General features: G+C 24.0%; 5 protein-coding genes across 7 annotated transcripts; 4 read left to right on the top strand and 1 right to left on the bottom strand.

Moving 5' to 3' along the window:
- Positions 1–222: 222 nt before the first annotated feature.
- Positions 223–2,095, top strand: LOC122631022 (calumenin). Its single transcript, XM_043816197.1, has 4 exons — positions 223–646; positions 1,026–1,593; positions 1,662–1,777; positions 1,855–2,095. The coding sequence occupies exons 1-4, from the start codon at positions 545–547 to the stop codon at positions 2,041–2,043; spliced, it is 975 nt and encodes a 324-aa protein (XP_043672132.1). The 5' UTR covers positions 223–544; the 3' UTR covers positions 2,044–2,095.
- Positions 2,096–2,343: 248 nt separating this feature from the next.
- On the top strand, positions 2,344–3,529 carry LOC122631023. The gene is made up of 5 exons (XM_043816198.1): positions 2,344–2,534; positions 2,650–2,787; positions 2,906–3,043; positions 3,108–3,187; positions 3,277–3,529. The coding sequence occupies exons 1-5, from the start codon at positions 2,480–2,482 to the stop codon at positions 3,424–3,426; spliced, it is 561 nt and encodes a 186-aa protein (XP_043672133.1). The 5' UTR covers positions 2,344–2,479; the 3' UTR covers positions 3,427–3,529.
- Positions 3,530–4,027: 498 nt separating this feature from the next.
- LOC122631019 (protein jagunal) lies at positions 4,028–6,259 on the top strand. Its single transcript, XM_043816191.1, has 4 exons — positions 4,028–4,381; positions 5,409–5,550; positions 5,665–5,880; positions 6,110–6,259. The coding sequence occupies exons 1-4, from the start codon at positions 4,290–4,292 to the stop codon at positions 6,236–6,238; spliced, it is 579 nt and encodes a 192-aa protein (XP_043672126.1). The 5' UTR covers positions 4,028–4,289; the 3' UTR covers positions 6,239–6,259.
- Positions 6,260–6,271: 12 nt separating this feature from the next.
- On the top strand, positions 6,272–16,142 carry LOC122631017 (leucine-rich repeat protein 1). Of its 3 annotated transcripts, XR_006327603.1 has the most exons (6): positions 6,272–7,202; positions 7,276–7,812; positions 7,911–8,200; positions 8,291–8,357; positions 14,757–14,849; positions 15,683–16,142. XR_006327603.1 is itself a non-coding variant. In XM_043816189.1 (5 exons), the coding sequence occupies exons 1-5, from the start codon at positions 7,029–7,031 to the stop codon at positions 14,757–14,759; spliced, it is 1,071 nt and encodes a 356-aa protein (XP_043672124.1). In that variant the 5' UTR covers positions 6,272–7,028; the 3' UTR covers positions 14,760–16,142. The 3 variants fall into 3 exon arrangements, 2 of the variants coding, with proteins under 2 accessions (XP_043672124.1, XP_043672123.1); XM_043816189.1 differs by having other exon boundaries at positions 14,757–16,142; XM_043816188.1 differs by lacking the exons at positions 14,757–14,849; positions 15,683–16,142 and having other exon boundaries at positions 8,291–8,579.
- LOC122631018 lies at positions 9,200–12,007 on the bottom strand. The gene is made up of 5 exons (XM_043816190.1): positions 11,452–12,007; positions 10,840–11,044; positions 10,451–10,540; positions 9,934–10,296; positions 9,200–9,661 (listed from the first exon to the last, which is right to left on the bottom strand). Exons 2-5 carry the CDS (start codon positions 10,993–10,995, stop codon positions 9,443–9,445), a joined length of 828 nt encoding a protein of 275 aa, XP_043672125.1. The 5' UTR covers positions 10,996–11,044; positions 11,452–12,007; the 3' UTR covers positions 9,200–9,442.
- Positions 16,143–16,502: the final 360 nt, after the last annotated feature.

Consider the following 16,502-nt stretch of genomic DNA (forward strand, 5'->3'; position numbering starts at 1 on the left):
TTTGATTATTGTATTAATAATATTGTGATAAATAGAAGGAAGAAAAATAACAAAATATATTAGATCAAACTAATACTGATTTAAAAAAATTTTAATATATCATACCTAGAGGAATATATTTTTATTTGATTTTTTATGAAAGATTTAGTACTCCATAAAATTTACAGATTCATATGCGAACCATTTCTTTTGTACAAATGTTTTAATAGAACACGTCTATGCATACTCATTCCATAGTGACCTAAATTAAGCGCGTAGGTTTGAACGTAGAACATCTCCCGAACGTTGTTGGATTGAATAACGTTCACAGCAAGCGCTTATAGGATCAACAACGGTATTACGGTGCGAGTTTTCTAAAGAAATATGGAGTTCGTAAGTGGGGGTCTAACATTGGTTAAGACATTAAGATTTGCTGATGTGGATGCTGGAGAGTTGTTCTACCGCATATAAAATCGTGCTTTATTAAAAAAACTCATATATCGTGTAATAAATAAGATCGATCATACCAAAATCTTTCAATATTTTCTTTTCAATATTAAAAACAATGCGAGAACTTATAGTTTTTCAAATTTTATTCGTTCTAACTATTTCGGCCACTGCAATTCCAAAACCAGAAGATGAGCCCAAACAACGTATATTGAATAAGGTAAATAAAAATTTAAATTATTTCTTTTAATGTTTAATTAATAATAAGAAATGAAAGTTTAATATAAATGTTCAAATAGCAACTGATTTATATCATAATTCTTAATAAAAATAATAAATTTGAAGTATGTAACCTCAGTTTATTTTTCTTTAAAAGATTTATTTCTAGATATTTATTTCATATCAAATATATAAAATAATATAAGAAATATTGGATTAAATTGTGAACTGAAAATTTCTATAAATATATATAGTTTGAATCTATAGATAAATATACACGATATTTGTTTTATTATAATATTATAGAAGAATGATATCTAATAAATATTTATATAAATCTATTATATATATATATATGTATGTGTGTAATATAATTATAGGATTTAAGTGATCAAGAGCATTACATTAACTCTCAGCATAATCCAAGTTATGATCATGAGGCTTTTCTCGGAGAAGATGCCAAAACATTTGATCAATTAAGTCCAGAGGAAAGTACAAGAAGACTAGGGATAATTGTTGATAAAATAGATAAAGACAAAGATGGATTTGTTACAAAGGAAGAACTTAAAGATTGGATATTATATACTCAGCGGCGATATATTCAAGATGATATTAATCGTCAATGGACATCTTATAATTTAGAAGAAAAAGATAATCTTCCATGGACAGATTATAAAATCAAACTTTATGGACATATTAATGAGCATGAAAGTAATGATCATGATAAATTAGAAGAAGAAACATTTCCTTATGAAGCAATGCTTAAAAGAGATCGCAGACGTTGGCAAGCAGCTGATCTTGATAATGACAATGCACTTACTAAAGAAGAATTTGCTGCATTCCTACATGCAGAAGAAGCAAATCATATGAAAGATATTGTAGTGTTAGAAACTATGGAGGATATTGATAAAGATGGAGATGGAAAAATATCAATAGCTGAATATATTGGTAACCGAAATAACTGTAAATTATGATATTAACAATTCATATATTGAAATGCATTATTAATTTCTTAGGAGACATGTATAGAGGTACAGAGGAGGAAGAAGAGCCTGAATGGGTCAAAAATGAGAAAGAACAATTTTCATCTTACAGAGATAAAGATCATAATGGTTATATGGATTTTGAAGAGGTTAGTAAACTATATAAAAATTTTATTGATTTGTTTCAATAAAAGTATGCTAATTCTGTTTGTCATGCTTTTAATAGGTAAGAAATTGGATTATTCCTGCTGATTTTGATCATGCAGAAGCAGAAGCCCGACATTTAATTTATGAAGCTGATACAGATGCCGATCAAAAACTTACAAAAGATGAAATATTAGAAAAATATGATATTTTTGTTGGTTCTCAAGCAACTGATTTTGGAGAAGCATTAACTAGACATGATGAATTTTAATGAGATTTTTGTAATAAAATTTTTACCAAAAATTATATATTATACGCTTTCATGACAAAGTATATAATTTATAATATATTTACCTGTAATATCATAATGTTTTTATACAAGTTTGCTTGTTGTTATTTTTTAATATTATTAGCAAATATTATGAAATATAATAGTCATTGGATGACTATTCAAATAAATCATGAGTATTTTAATCCTATATCTTTTCTATATATACATACATATCTATAATACCTACTAATCTGCTAATTTTTTAACAAATATGTTTTTTTCATACAATTTTCTAAAAAATATATGACTTGTGATAATTTCTAATATAAAACTATATGAGACATCAAATTATCTGATTATTGATCTTATCAGAAAAAGCTTGTTATCTCTAGTTCTATAGCAGTATTAAGTATCTGTCCAATGTGAACCTGTCAATATGAATACTTTGAAGTTAATCATATTTTTAATATGCTGTGTGTGGTTTGCTTTAGGTAATTATTACTTATTCATTGATTAATAAAAAATATGATAATTAAAGTATGTTGTTTATATGTTGTAGATTTATCATTTGTTTAATACATTATGATGCTTAATGGTTTTTTACAGGACTTGATAAATCAAGACCATATTGTTTTCGATTTACTTGGCCAGGACCAATACCTTATAAAGATTCTTTAAATACTACTTGTACAAAAGGTAGATATAATGGAGTGCCATGTGTAGATCCACTAATCTATGATGCATGTGAGTATAAAGTTAAGATTAATAATATTGATAGTTATTTTACACTATTAGATGACATATATACATTTATATTATGTAATGCAATTATTGAATAATAAACATCTATATTTTTTTTCAGCGGGTCCACCAAATATAACTAAAATATGGAATCATGATATTAATATTGATGATAAAGACATTGTTTCAAATACAAGTGTATGTGTTTTACAAAAAGGCTTTGCATGTATTAAATATTCTAATATTTACAACAATGCAGGTAAATTCAATTTTGTTTCTATTATATATAAATATAAGTATCATCAAAATTCTTTTATTCACAGTTATATACATGTCCCATTATTGTGGGAGAATAATTGAAGACAAAACAATAGCTGTTACATCAGGATGTTTTAATTACCAAGTATGTATATATATTTTTTATTAATAGACAAATCTATATATACACATATATATATATATGTTTTAATCTAATGATATTTATTTATATAGGTTGATGCTCATATAATCGAAGTTTGTGCTTGTCAATCTGCACCAGGACAGAAACCATGTAATACAGCAACAAAACAGATTGCATCTATTTTAATATTACTTCCCAGTATAATAATAATATTTTTTTATCATTTTCATAATAACTATTAGATAGCACAATAACATTTAAAACATATAAAACATCTACATATATGTTATAATTTTAATTATCAATAAATTAAAAAGATAAAATATATAATAATAATCATCAAAACTAGATATAAGTTCATAAAAAATAAGATAATATTATAATTTTTATAATGCAATTTTACGAAAGAAAAATATAAGAAACAAATATATAAATATAAATATTGTTATTATTAATTTCTCTATATATATAATTAAAGTTATTAAACAACAAAATTAAATTTTTAATTGTCAAGTTTACATCGTAATATTATTGAAAATAAAATGCGAAATATGTAAAATATATTAAAAAAATATATTAATTATAAATACTTAAAATAATATCTTAAAAAACATTCAAACATTTACCATGCTTAGTTCTCAATATCATAAGCTTTAGTCATCTCTGCTACTTACGTTAGTCTTTTATAAGATGTTCGTAAATGCATCAAAAATAAATCAAGTTCAGTTATAGTTAGTTTTAACTAAAATAGATCATTTTTGATTTTAATTTTTTAGAAAATTATTAAATATATGAGAATTACTTAAACTTATTATTCTTATTTCCTTCTTAATTATTAGAAGATTTTCAATTCGTTGTACAAGAGTGAGAAAGTGAAATATTACTTAGTTAAATTATTATTGTGCAGACATGGTTAATTTTGAGCAGTTTTGAGAATAGAATCATCAATTTCTAATCGGGGTTTGAGAAAGTTCAAAAATAGTCGAACACACGGTGATAACTCGGCGCATGTTTTAACCTTGAATTTAGCTGTCTAATGAAGTAGAACATTAATTGATACGTAGTAAGACGTATGTTTTGTGTTTTTAGACGTGGAATATAGAAAATGGCTTCGAAGGTTACTTTGTGCCAAGCATTAGGTACAGATGGAAGTGATTTTAATCATAGGCAAAAAGTTGCAGGGCAGTATCAAGTCAGGTGAGCAAAATATAAATCTCATCCATGCTTTTGTCAATTAAATTAAGCATATGCTTATTAAATACAGGAAAATGTGATTGTTATATTATTAAATAATTACATCGATTGTAGTATTCTTTTATCCATACAATTGTAATTCGAGTAAATAACAGTTATATCGTATACAAAAAAATAATTAATAGAATCAATGAAAATAATCCCTCAAAAACTTATTTAAGATTTTATTGTTTTTATTCATAATCTTAAGTTTATAATTGTGTTATTATTTTTATTATATTATTACGTTAATTTTACATTATATATTTTTATCTATGATATATTATATTGCATGTAAAATAAGTAAATTATATGTATTAAAATGCCTATGTCATAAAAATATGACAAAAATTAATAAATTAACAAGTAGTGATGTGTAGTTAAATATATATATATATATATATATATATATATATGATGTATATATATATAGACACACATACACACAGAGCATCAAACATTTTTAAGATAGAAACATTTAATTAAATTTTTATCATAGTGTTGTTTTAATAAAATAATTAAGCTATCAATTAATATTTTCATCTTGTAAGTGTACCAAGAATTTACAAATTACCAATTTATGTAGATTGCAAGTATTGTGCTCAGTATGCCCTTGTTTCCATGAGTATACCTATTAATAGCAGGAGGTTTTGCCCTTGGAGTCTAATGTTTTCTGATTTAATTTTGTTTTGGTGTTCTGTTTATATATAAAAGTTAAAAAGCCTATAATCAATTGTCACATTATTTTTATGTAAAAGAAATAAAAACTATTCATTAATGTAAAAGAATGTAATTTATAACTATAATATTTATTGTTTTATATTTTTAATTTTAAGAACATTTTTGTACTTATTATTTTAGATAATAGAAAAAGCGTTAAGAACTTTTATGTTAAGTATTAATATTTTAATAGAATGAAGCAATAAAAATTTTTATAGATGTCATATAATGTTTATATATATATATATATATATATATATTCTCTTTTCAGCGTGACGAACAAATCTCGATTAAAGTATTGCATATTTTTTCACTATCTTCTTTTCTTTGTTATGCTTGCCAAATTGTCAGCAGACATTTTAGATAGGCTTGATATTTTTATTCTGGAAATAGAAGAATTATTGATACCACAGGTAAGCTTGTATATAAATGTTTTTCTTACATGATGTATGATGATAGTTTAGTACATATTTTTTCTATCATCTATTCAATTTCATTGTACAAATATAGACTTTTTTTTATGTCAGCCATTGTGGTGGGAATATATATGGTGCACAAGCTTATTACTTTCTTTCCTTGCATTATCAGCTATTAAAAAGAATAAAATAAAGACACTTCAACGTTATATGATTGGTCTTATTGTATTGGGTTATGGACCAATTCTATATGCTATGATATACTATTTTAAAGATGTTTGGAAATATTTAACTGTTGGTAAAACAGAAGATATTCAACTGTGGCAGGTAAATTATTTATTTAATCAATGAACTGGTCATATGAATTATTAAAGTTAGCACTTGTAATATAAAGAAAGTAATTGTATTCATTTTAATGTATAATCATTAGATCAGAATCATTTTTCAATATAATAGAAGATATCAATATATTCGTATTTTAATATTATATAAATATATATATATATATATATATATATATAAAACCATGCTTTACATTATATGAAAATTATTTCAGGGTCTACCATATGGAATGTTATGGTATGCGTTTATTCTTTTAGCTTCTCAAGTTCATAGTTTTTCTTTATATTTTTCATGGAATCTTATAGTAGCTTGGAAAACACGTGGTGGTAAAAAAGTACAATAAATAAAAGAATTAAATCAACAATTTTATCTTTATTTATGTACCCTAAAAAAGAGTCTATGAAAGATTTAATACTTTGCAATTTATAATATCAATCGTATTAGTTCATAGAAATTTAAATTGCTGCATACAATACATACACACACACACACACACACACATTAGTTATGCAAATATGTAATTACATAATTCGAAAATGTATTCACAAATGATGATAGTTGCGTTATATTTCCGAATTTCTTTTTATGATCTAATACTTGTACGAAAATACGTACTATACGTTTCTATATGCTCCTACCAATCAGAAGCTATCTTAAGACTTTTCAGAAAATATTTAGTATCCGATTATGAGAAATATTTGATTGCATGAGATAAAATATTAAATTGCATATAACATAAAAATTAAAACAACATTACAATATATTCATTATCTTTTAAATATACAATAAATTTTATGATCATCTTTATCGAAGTAGTTTAATTCTGATTTTTTGTCCAAATTTTATTGGACAATATATTTGTACATTAGAATACATTAGAGTAGCTTAATATACATCATACATATATTTCGTTTAACGACTAGTAATATATACATGTATACATTTAGTTAAAATTTACTAGGATATTATTAAGTTGGTGTAAATTCGTTATACGAGATTTGGCGCCAAACAAAAAAATCTGCTATTGTATCAAATTAGGTATTTTGAACTGTTAATATCGGTGAATTCAAACAAATGTGAATTCTTTTTTTATTTGTGCATATTTAACGACTGTTTAAAAAAGTTAAGTAAAAATGAAATTAAATTGTAATGTTGAAGTTAATAATCGAATGCACAATTTGACAAATTTATCGATAAGAAAAAAATCACAACGTGGATATTTGGTTATTGGAAGACAATCTATAAAAAATGATGAATTATATATTTTATTACAAACAGAGCAGAACAAATGTGGAACTAAATATAAGGTAATATTTTTTATGTATATATATATGTATATGATGTATATTTTTTTCTTAATGTCTATCTTATAATTTTTAGGTGAATGATAATATAGAGATGATATTTGTGAAATTTATTGAAAATGGGAAAGCAACAATTAGAATAAAAGAACCTCCTCATGATTTAATTATACAGAGCGATGCAATACCATTAAAGAGTTTTATTCATGTTTTAAAGCTTGCATCGTCCAAAAAAGTACATTTATCAACTCTTGCAATATCTAATTTAAATGGCAAAAAAATTAGTAATACGCAGAAAACAAAAATAACTGTAAAAAAGAATTCTGAATATCCTACTTTACAAGGTTTTCCAAGATTTACAGAAGAATTACACATCATAGGATTAGATAGGAAATCATTTGATCTTCAAATTCTAAAACTGAATCGTCTAAAAGTTTTAGATCTATCAAACAATCAAATAACGTCCTTACCTAAAGATTTAGGTTCTTTACCTCATTTACAACAACTTATTTTGTCTCAAAATCAACTGGGCAAAGCTGCTATTTCTAAATGGACATGGCTAGACCAAAACAACATTAGAAATACTTTATGCTTATTAGATTTAAGTTGTAACTTTGTAAGTTGAATTTTAATAATTTATATAATTTAATATTATAAAAGCATATATAAATATTATAAAAGAATTTTGAGTTAATTTTTACTCATTAATTACAGTTAACTGAAATACCAGAGAAGATTGGAAAACTCAATGCTCTTGTCAATTTAAAATTAAGCTGTAATTCATTAATATATTTACCACAAAGTATGGGAAATTTAATTTCGCTCAAATATTTGGATTTATCACAGAACAGTTTACAGTTTTTACCAGGAAGTATGAGGAAATTACGATTACTGGAAATAGATGTATCTGGAAATTCATTCTCAACAACTAAGCCTTATTATGAAAGTATAATGCAATTACCAAGTCTTGTTGAGTGTGCAGCAAGAATATTTTTGAAAACAAGGTTTGCTATATATATTTTATTATAATTATATTATTTTTGTTGGACTAATAATAAATGATAACAGTAAATAAAATCATATTATTTTTACAGGACAAACTACAATGCAAGTTTGATACCTAATACATTGGTAAAATATTTAGATTCTGCAAAATATTGTGTGTGTGGAACAGCTTGTTTTCAATATTTTTTAAGAAAGCCATTATGTTTTAATTTAAATTCAACTATATGTAGTGTAAAGTTTTCAAATGATAGTACTGTACCATATGATTGTTTCTTTTGTACTTTACACTGTTTTAGATTTTATTCTAAAGTAATGTCTTGAAGTAATAACATCTTATTATTTAAATGTACTTTTAAATTATAGTTTTCTGTATATATATAAATTACTTTTATGTGTAAGTAAAGAATTTAAAAAGTCCATTTTAATCTGTTGTAATATATTTCATTTTGCATGTTCAATTTGTTTTTATACTTTTATAGAAAATTTAAATACTACGAGTGTATACAATATCTGTGATTCAAATGGTAATGGATATTTTTTTACTTGTAAATACTTAATCGTAAAAGTAATTTTTTTGTAACTTTATAATGATAAATTTTATATTAAAATCGTAAAATAAAATTTATATGTATGTATAAAAAATAATTTTTTACAAATACAAATGTATATTTCTATCAAAAATTATACAAGAAAAATTGATGCAAAAAGATGTATATTACTTCATGTAGAAAATAATTAATTATACTATACAAAACTATTTACAATATTATATTAATTTTTGCTAACCTTTTTAAAGATGTGAACAAACTTACTTTAAGATTTGTATAGTTTAAGATTTAAGATTTGAAAATTTGATGCTTTTTACTAGATAGTTCTTTTACATTTTATAATCATATAAGATTAATAAAAAAAAAAAAAATAGATTTATTGTTTCATTATTTACACTGTATTATTTTAATATCAATTTGTATAGATTAAAAATATTTTATCACAATCATCAAGTCTTATATAATTTGACAAAATATTTAGCTTACAAGTATTTGTTTAAAAAAATAACTTTTTTGATGTTCTTTATATTACTAATTTTGATATAAGAACTCATGTATCAATTTCTAATATCTTTCAATATCACTCATTTTATGCATACTTTCTAAGCTATATTATACCTTCTAAACTATATAAAAAATCATATTTAATACTAAATTTATAAATATATCTTGATTATGGTATATTTATAATAATTACTTATTTTCTACATTTTTTTTTATAAACTCAAATGACATATTATCAGTCTCATTAATATAATATTGTTTTGGAGTAACTACTTCCTTCATTCCGACATATTCTAGCATTATATTAGCATGCTTTTTTGATTTTTCCATTAGTTGCAATGGATGGATATATATGTCTGGATCATCTGGATGCTGTATTAGATGATTTCCAACAGCAATATCTTCAGTCTAATAAAAATTAAATAATTTGGTGAAGCAAATTTTGGTTTAACTTCAACTTAAAATATTCACTTTTTTTTCTTTTATTATGAAAGAATTTCATATCAATAAAAAATGAGATCGCATATATAAATGATTAATTGAATAACTGTTTATAATTTAGATTAAACTATCAATGATAATTGTAAATAGCTAATTTCAAATAAAACACTTTCACTTATTTAATAGAAGAACTATTAATATAAAGAGTAAAGAATACTTAACACATGTTTTACACTTACTTGAAGATCAGAGTGATTGTGGAATGTTTCATGTTTTAAATTTGATTTGCTTGGTATTTGCAAATCTTCTATAGTTATTTGTTTACTATTTAAAAGTCCTAAGATTAAAGCATTCTTTTCAAGTTTACACTGTTTTAGAACTTCTTGAATAGAATGAGAATCTTCATTATTTTCTATTTTTTTTGATTTGTCTGTATTAATAATTTGTACATTTGATGATTTAACATCATTGTTACAATTAGAGTAAGTTTTACTGTTTGATATATTAGTGTTAACGTTCTCTGTATCTAAATTGTTTCTCATTTGTTTTAATTTCCATTGATATTCTAGAAATTTATTAGAATAACTAATTCCACCATTTACCTATATTTATAAAAACATAAATAAATCTTCATTAAATATATACATAATTACTATACTATATATAAATAAAGACTTATTTACATGCAATATTAATTATAAGAAAAGAAAATATTTACATATTACATTTAATAAATATCTGAAGTATTACACTTACAGCTTTTATAGAAGACAATATTTCATTTTCATTTAAACAATATTTTGAGTCCATATTATTTGATGTATCTAAAGTATCTGTTTCTATTAACTGATAATAAAAAATATATTTGTAATTATTCTTTCTAAATTCAGTATTAAATATTATAAGAAAAAATATTATTCTAGATATTACATCAAAGATGATCTACTTATAACTAACAATCATAACATTTTAACTAACCAACATTTAATTATATTTTTTGAATTTTTAATATTATAATATATGGCTTTAAATGTGATGGAGTATATATTGTTATTATACAGTAGTATATTAATATACATGTTTTGATAAATACATGATATAATATAACTAAATATAAATAAGTAAAATAGATGATCTTAGCTAACCTGTATATTTCTTGGTACTTTAATATTCTTTAAATTCATGTTATGATCAATCCAAGATTGGTCCGGTTTGTCAAGTCGAACAAAATATATCTCTTCGTCTGTTCTTGGTATTTGAGAAGCCTTTACAATAGCATCACGTATGTTTATGTTATTCATATTACTTTTATTAATTTTTTACAGAATTTTGTAAAAAATATAATAGATTCTATAAAAATAATCGTACAAAGTTACATAAATATTGATATCTAATATTTTATTCATTATATATGTTTTATCATTGATATATACATATAGTATTGTAGTAATTAATTATTTTAATTTTATAGAAAAAAAGCACTGTATAATTAAAAAATGAGGCATATTTGTTATATATTGTATATATTCCAGTACATAGTAATTTTTATTATATTTAATTAAATATGAAGAAAAGAAATATTTCACGACAAAATTATGAATTTGAGTTAAAAAAAAGCTTATTAAACAATTAAAACAAAAACAATTCAATTGTTCAATAAGATTCAGCTTTTTATTTTAGTTCTGAAGTACGAAAGAAAATATTATATGTCACTAGTATTATTTTTCATACTTTCCTTTCTTATATATGAAACTTACATTTTTTAACACTTATATATTTTCAGTAAACATAATTTCTCACATGTTTAATCTGTAGCAAATATTTTCTGATAATCGGACTTCATACACGAACTAAAAAAGATTTAACATTTCAAATGTAAACATTAGTATTTTTGACCAATCAAAAGTGTGTAATCTACAATTCGCTACCTACAATTTTGCCTTTATTCTTAAAAAGTTTTATATCTGTATCTCTTTGGCGCCGTTACATACAGTGAAGGATTTAACCTTCGAAGGCCCTGAGGCATTACAAATTTTTAGGGCCCTATTAAAATAAATTAATTATGCACAATACGAATTATTTTATTTTAATTATTCATGCGAACGATAAGAAATACATTGCTCAAATTCGATTAAAGTCATAAATATAGAAATAAAAATTGCACATCAGCTACCAGATATTAAATTAAATTTATTATGTAATATGAATTTATATTGTTGATTGGGACGATCATCTTCACGACCTGCGTATGAATACATCATTAGTCATTGGTGCATGCATAATCTGTCTTTCGACCTTGAATTAAACTCAAATTATAAATCAAATTTTAATTACACATACATATATTTTTCTTATTAAAATAGTAACATATATTGTTTTATATTACATATTAAAATTTAAATCTCCGAAATGATTATTACTAATAATGCGATATTGAACTAGTAACTTCACTAAATACCTGTATATTTTTATGTGTAAATTTTAGTGAATTATCTTATTATTGTGTAAACAATGCTATTTTTATGGGTTTTTATCATTGAATAATTATACAATAATAATTTTAATAATCGAATATGCAAAAATGCAACAACAAGGAAAAAGCGAAAAAAAATATAATTTATCGATGGTTGTAAAGTAAATAATTTGACTATTTCTATTCGAAGACATAATTTTTGAAACTTTCCGCTAGATGACACTGTTGTACTTCTTATTCATACTAACGTTTTATTTACTTATAAATATATGACTGTGTCTAACAACCTACAAGCAAGATTTTTTACATAATTTTTAACTAAATTACAATTATATATGTATGTTTCATTTTGTCTGTTTTATGGGAAAAAAATAATGAGTGATCAAACTTTTGTGAAAGTTTATGAGTGAAAGATTTAGTGTTTATGTAGTGACATCGGATATTTGAACGAAAAATGTGTAATATTTTGCATAATTTTTGTTGCTGAACAGATATATTAAAAAACGTAAGTTTGTTCAAGAAAAACAATACAATTTTATATGTATTAATCTAAAATATATTTATGATTTAATGATAGAGGCGGAGTGTTATAACATGTATTGTGTGTGTGTGTGTGTGTGAGAGAGAGAGAGAGAGAGAGAGAGTGTGTATATATATATTAACACATAATTTGCATATTCTTAACATATACATATATATAACATATATAACATATACTTTTATTAAATATATTAATAAGAAAAAATTTGTGAATAAGTATAAGTAAATGAAGTAATATAGCATTTTTTAATATATATACAAAAAATATAATTATGTATATATAAACAAAATTTCTGAACAAATATAAATGAATGAAGCATATTACTTTCTAAAGTACTTACGTTTTATTCTCATTTTTTTTCATGATTATTTATGCTGTGTTCAAGTAAAATAACTAATGTAATAACATATTAATTTTGAAAAATTATAAACTTGAATTTTTTCCTTCTCAATAATTATGAGAATACAGCTGGATATTTCTTTTACTAGCTAGCGAAATATTCGATCTAATTATAGAATAACATTAGTAGTCTAAGTGTTATTCTTAGTTAACCCTGGAAGCTGCAATTTTATATGCCCTTGACAAATCGAAGTACAATACATTGGCGTAGCATATTGTCGATGAAATAAATCGTAAAAACTTAATATAAACGATTATAAGAAAAATATATATGATTCTTTTCTTCAATGTTATACAAATCTTATTCATTCGAAAGTGCAATATTAATTAAGAAAATAATTATCTACAGAGACATCGTAATATGTACTTTCTCATCTGTATGTATGTGTATAGGTGCAACAACTAAATTCTTAAAAGAGAATAGCCTATTACTTCCTATATGTTTTATCGCATTTATAATCAAGAAATTTTTCTAATCTTGAAATCATTATTGTCGATGAAATGTTCTTGATAAAATAACAAATAAAATAATCGAATTACACGATACATTAATAATAAGGATTAAAAATCAAAATAATTTACTGATGAATGATGACGATGATTATGAAAAGAAAAAGAAATAATAGAAGTTTGAGATTTACTTACAATTATTTGTCGTTATTAGAGTTTTCTTGGAAGGCTCGAAATCGTCTGGTTCGATGTTGCTAATCACAAACGTTGAAGACGAATGATACTAGAAATACAATTTTCGTTTTAAAAAGATTTTCTAATTTCCCTACTTAAAGGCTCTTTCCTGGAAAAGAAGGAATAACAAATTCTGTGATTGGTCAAAAGTATATATAAAATATATTTATATATCCTTCTTCGTATCTCTTCGTTTCTGAAGGTCGTCTCTGTTAGCGGATATTTATATATGTATACTCGTTACATAGTTGGGAAGAAAAAGCATCATAAATATTTTCAAAATATTTCTCCAAGTCCGAGAGGTCATCAATATTTATTTTTTATTTTACGATAGTATCTAATAAGATTAAGTTTGACAGTTTTATCACAAGTAGAAATAATTTAAGCGGCCTATGTTTTTATGCTTACGTATTTTAAAAGTGTTGGCATCTAAATACGTAAGGGTCTGAGCAGTCAAGTACGTGCTTAAAAGGGCACATTCAAGCTTATGAATGTAAGATTTGGACGAAACCAGCTTGAAATGAAAGAGGACGTCGTGAACGTAGTATACATGTAAAATATTAAACGTTTTTGGCCACAGAAGATTCTTTTTTATTTTTCCAAAAATCGATTTGATGTTTGACATTTTGATGTCCCCTAATTATGTCTGGTTTTTAAAACAGACTGATAGAATTCGACGAGATAAAAATAAAAAGTTCTTTGACATTTTTCTCGCGCATGAACAGTTTCACTTAAAAATGAATATTTTCTTTTTAAATTCATATACAAACCGTAGAATTAATACTTTTGAAATGTTATATATAAAGTATTATATATTTTCTATTGATTTTCTAACGAAAAATGTACAAGGTGGGCCTGAAGTTTCTAGATGGGATAAAAGTTCCTATGTGATTTTAAAAATCAATTATCTACTCTTTTTTAAAACATTTTAGACTAATCTTTTCTACTTTTTTTTTTTTTTTCAGTAAAATCCGTCCTTAATATGTAGAAGAACAATTCAAGGAGAAGGCTTCAGCTTCGGGCGTGTGACGTTGTATAAGAATAAGAGGGTTGAAGTGGTACGTAACATTTTTTTTGTAGTCGTATATAAATTAAAAATGATGTTAGGATAATATAATATTGTTGTCTCGAAAAGTCGATTTTTTCAAAATCTATACTTTTGGACTGTACTATTCTCGCGCTATATGATTTCTCGTGCAATGAACGACATGTTGATTCCATGTTAGTTTTAAAAGATATGATTCCATATTTATCTGATAATAAGATTACGTATGTCCAGATAAATCGAATACACATATCACTTATCTTTTAGTATTATTCTCCACTGGAGATTAGTTTCATTTTTAATAATCGTATAATGATACTTTGAAAAATTTCCTGACAAAATTTCTAGTTCAAATTATATTGTGTTTTTCGAAAATCAAATTACGATTTCGTCAATTTCATTCGAATTTTGATATATGAAATTAGATAAAACCGATGAAAAAAATTATTAATGATAATTGTTTATCATTTTCTGAATATAAACGTGATAAGAACAAGACAATATTTGATAAGTTTATTGCAGAGATACATTATCCAATCTTACGAATACTTAATTATATAAGATAAATATATGTAGATATATGAGTACAATATTTGTGTTCGCCTGATTATAATTAAAAATGTCTGTCTTGGAAAAAATGGAAAATGTTTTATAATCTATTTTGATAAAGAAGATATGTTTGAGTTATGCTTTAAAAATTATATAAGCAGATATTACATATTTTTCAGACTTATATATCGAGTCTATTACAATGAAATATAACAATGAATAATCATGAAACGTATTAATTGTATATGAATGTATATGTGCATTACATGCGAACGTATGTGTATTAAATTTTTTCAGATCGTGAAACTATAAGCTAGACTGAATATAATCTGAAAAAAAGATAGTCTAAAAATTCTCGAAAAAAAGTAATTGGTTTTTGTAATTACCTACGAACTTTTGGTCCATTCTGGATATGTATATATGTATTAAAACCGGTTCTAGTAAAGGTCAGCGAAATATTGATAATCCTGTGAAAAATATATATTCCAGTTTTACGAAAATGTCGAATGAAAGGGCTGCGCATGGGAAAAAAGTAGTTTTAAAATTTACGAATATTTTTCGTTAATATATAATAATTTCTTCTAAAACTTTATTGGTTAGATAAGTGGACAGGACGAAGAAAAAAAAGAAAAATAAATTATATAAACGACCGCAGCGACGTAATCACAGTAGTTGACAGAGACTGTTAATTCAAAAATGTTACAAATCATAGATAGTTAGTCCGTACCTGCGGTTAGAACATATATATATATATATATATATATATATATATATACACACATACACATATGTATGTGTACATATATACAGTTATTGCAAAGTTGCATACATATGTGCATTCAATGCTGCTGTCGGTTACAGAAATGAGGATCAGTGGAAAAGACGTTCGATTCGCGTTCTATGTAATATGTGAAACTTGATATCGCTTGGATCTGTTAAAGCGTTGCTATATTGAATCATAAACCATATTTTTCAACTTGCACAGATATTATTTTCTACTCATGTAACATATGTTAACATATACATATGCGTGTGTGTATATATATATATGCAATAATGTTATAAAAACATGTTATAAGAAATATGAATATACAAGGAATATAACAAATTCTAAAAA

The sequence above is a fragment of the Vespula pensylvanica genome, chromosome 8 (genome assembly GCF_014466175.1).
Source record: "Vespula pensylvanica isolate Volc-1 chromosome 8, ASM1446617v1, whole genome shotgun sequence".
NCBI classification, from domain to species: domain Eukaryota; kingdom Metazoa; phylum Arthropoda; class Insecta; order Hymenoptera; family Vespidae; genus Vespula; species Vespula pensylvanica.

What these genes read in the sequence shown, in the direction of transcription:
- LOC122631022 (XM_043816197.1), top strand. Translation starts at nt 545, where the DNA reads ATGCGAGAACTTATAGTTTTTCAAATTTTATTCGTTCTAACTATTTCG. An exon ending in AACAACGTATATTGAATAAG is followed by an intron (nt 647 to 1,025) that starts GTAAATAAAAAT and finishes ATATAATTATAG; the next exon opens with GATTTAAGTGATCAAGAGCA. An exon ending in ATCAATAGCTGAATATATTG is followed by an intron (nt 1,594 to 1,661) that starts GTAACCGAAATA and finishes TTAATTTCTTAG; the next exon opens with GAGACATGTATAGAGGTACA.
- LOC122631023 (XM_043816198.1), top strand. Translation starts at nt 2,480, where the DNA reads ATGAATACTTTGAAGTTAATCATATTTTTAATATGCTGTGTGTGGTTT. An exon ending in CTGTGTGTGGTTTGCTTTAG is followed by an intron (nt 2,535 to 2,649) that starts GTAATTATTACT and finishes GGTTTTTTACAG; the next exon opens with GACTTGATAAATCAAGACCA. An exon ending in TCCACTAATCTATGATGCAT is followed by an intron (nt 2,788 to 2,905) that starts GTGAGTATAAAG and finishes ATTTTTTTTCAG; the next exon opens with CGGGTCCACCAAATATAACT.
- LOC122631019 (XM_043816191.1), top strand. Translation starts at nt 4,290, where the DNA reads ATGGCTTCGAAGGTTACTTTGTGCCAAGCATTAGGTACAGATGGAAGT. An exon ending in GCAGGGCAGTATCAAGTCAG is followed by an intron (nt 4,382 to 5,408) that starts GTGAGCAAAATA and finishes TTCTCTTTTCAG; the next exon opens with CGTGACGAACAAATCTCGAT. An exon ending in AAGAATTATTGATACCACAG is followed by an intron (nt 5,551 to 5,664) that starts GTAAGCTTGTAT and finishes TTTTTATGTCAG; the next exon opens with CCATTGTGGTGGGAATATAT.
- LOC122631017 (XM_043816188.1), top strand. Translation starts at nt 7,029, where the DNA reads ATGAAATTAAATTGTAATGTTGAAGTTAATAATCGAATGCACAATTTG. An exon ending in AATGTGGAACTAAATATAAG is followed by an intron (nt 7,203 to 7,275) that starts GTAATATTTTTT and finishes TATAATTTTTAG; the next exon opens with GTGAATGATAATATAGAGAT. An exon ending in AGAATATTTTTGAAAACAAG is followed by an intron (nt 8,201 to 8,290) that starts GTTTGCTATATA and finishes TTATTTTTACAG; the next exon opens with GACAAACTACAATGCAAGTT.
- LOC122631018 (XM_043816190.1), bottom strand. Translation starts at nt 10,995, where the DNA reads ATGAATAACATAAACATACGTGATGCTATTGTAAAGGCTTCTCAAATA. An exon ending in AAGTACCAAGAAATATACAG is followed by an intron (nt 10,541 to 10,839) that starts GTTAGCTAAGAT and finishes TTTTATTATCAG; the next exon opens with TTAATAGAAACAGATACTTT. An exon ending in TATTGTCTTCTATAAAAGCT is followed by an intron (nt 10,297 to 10,450) that starts GTAAGTGTAATA and finishes TTATAAATATAG; the next exon opens with GTAAATGGTGGAATTAGTTA.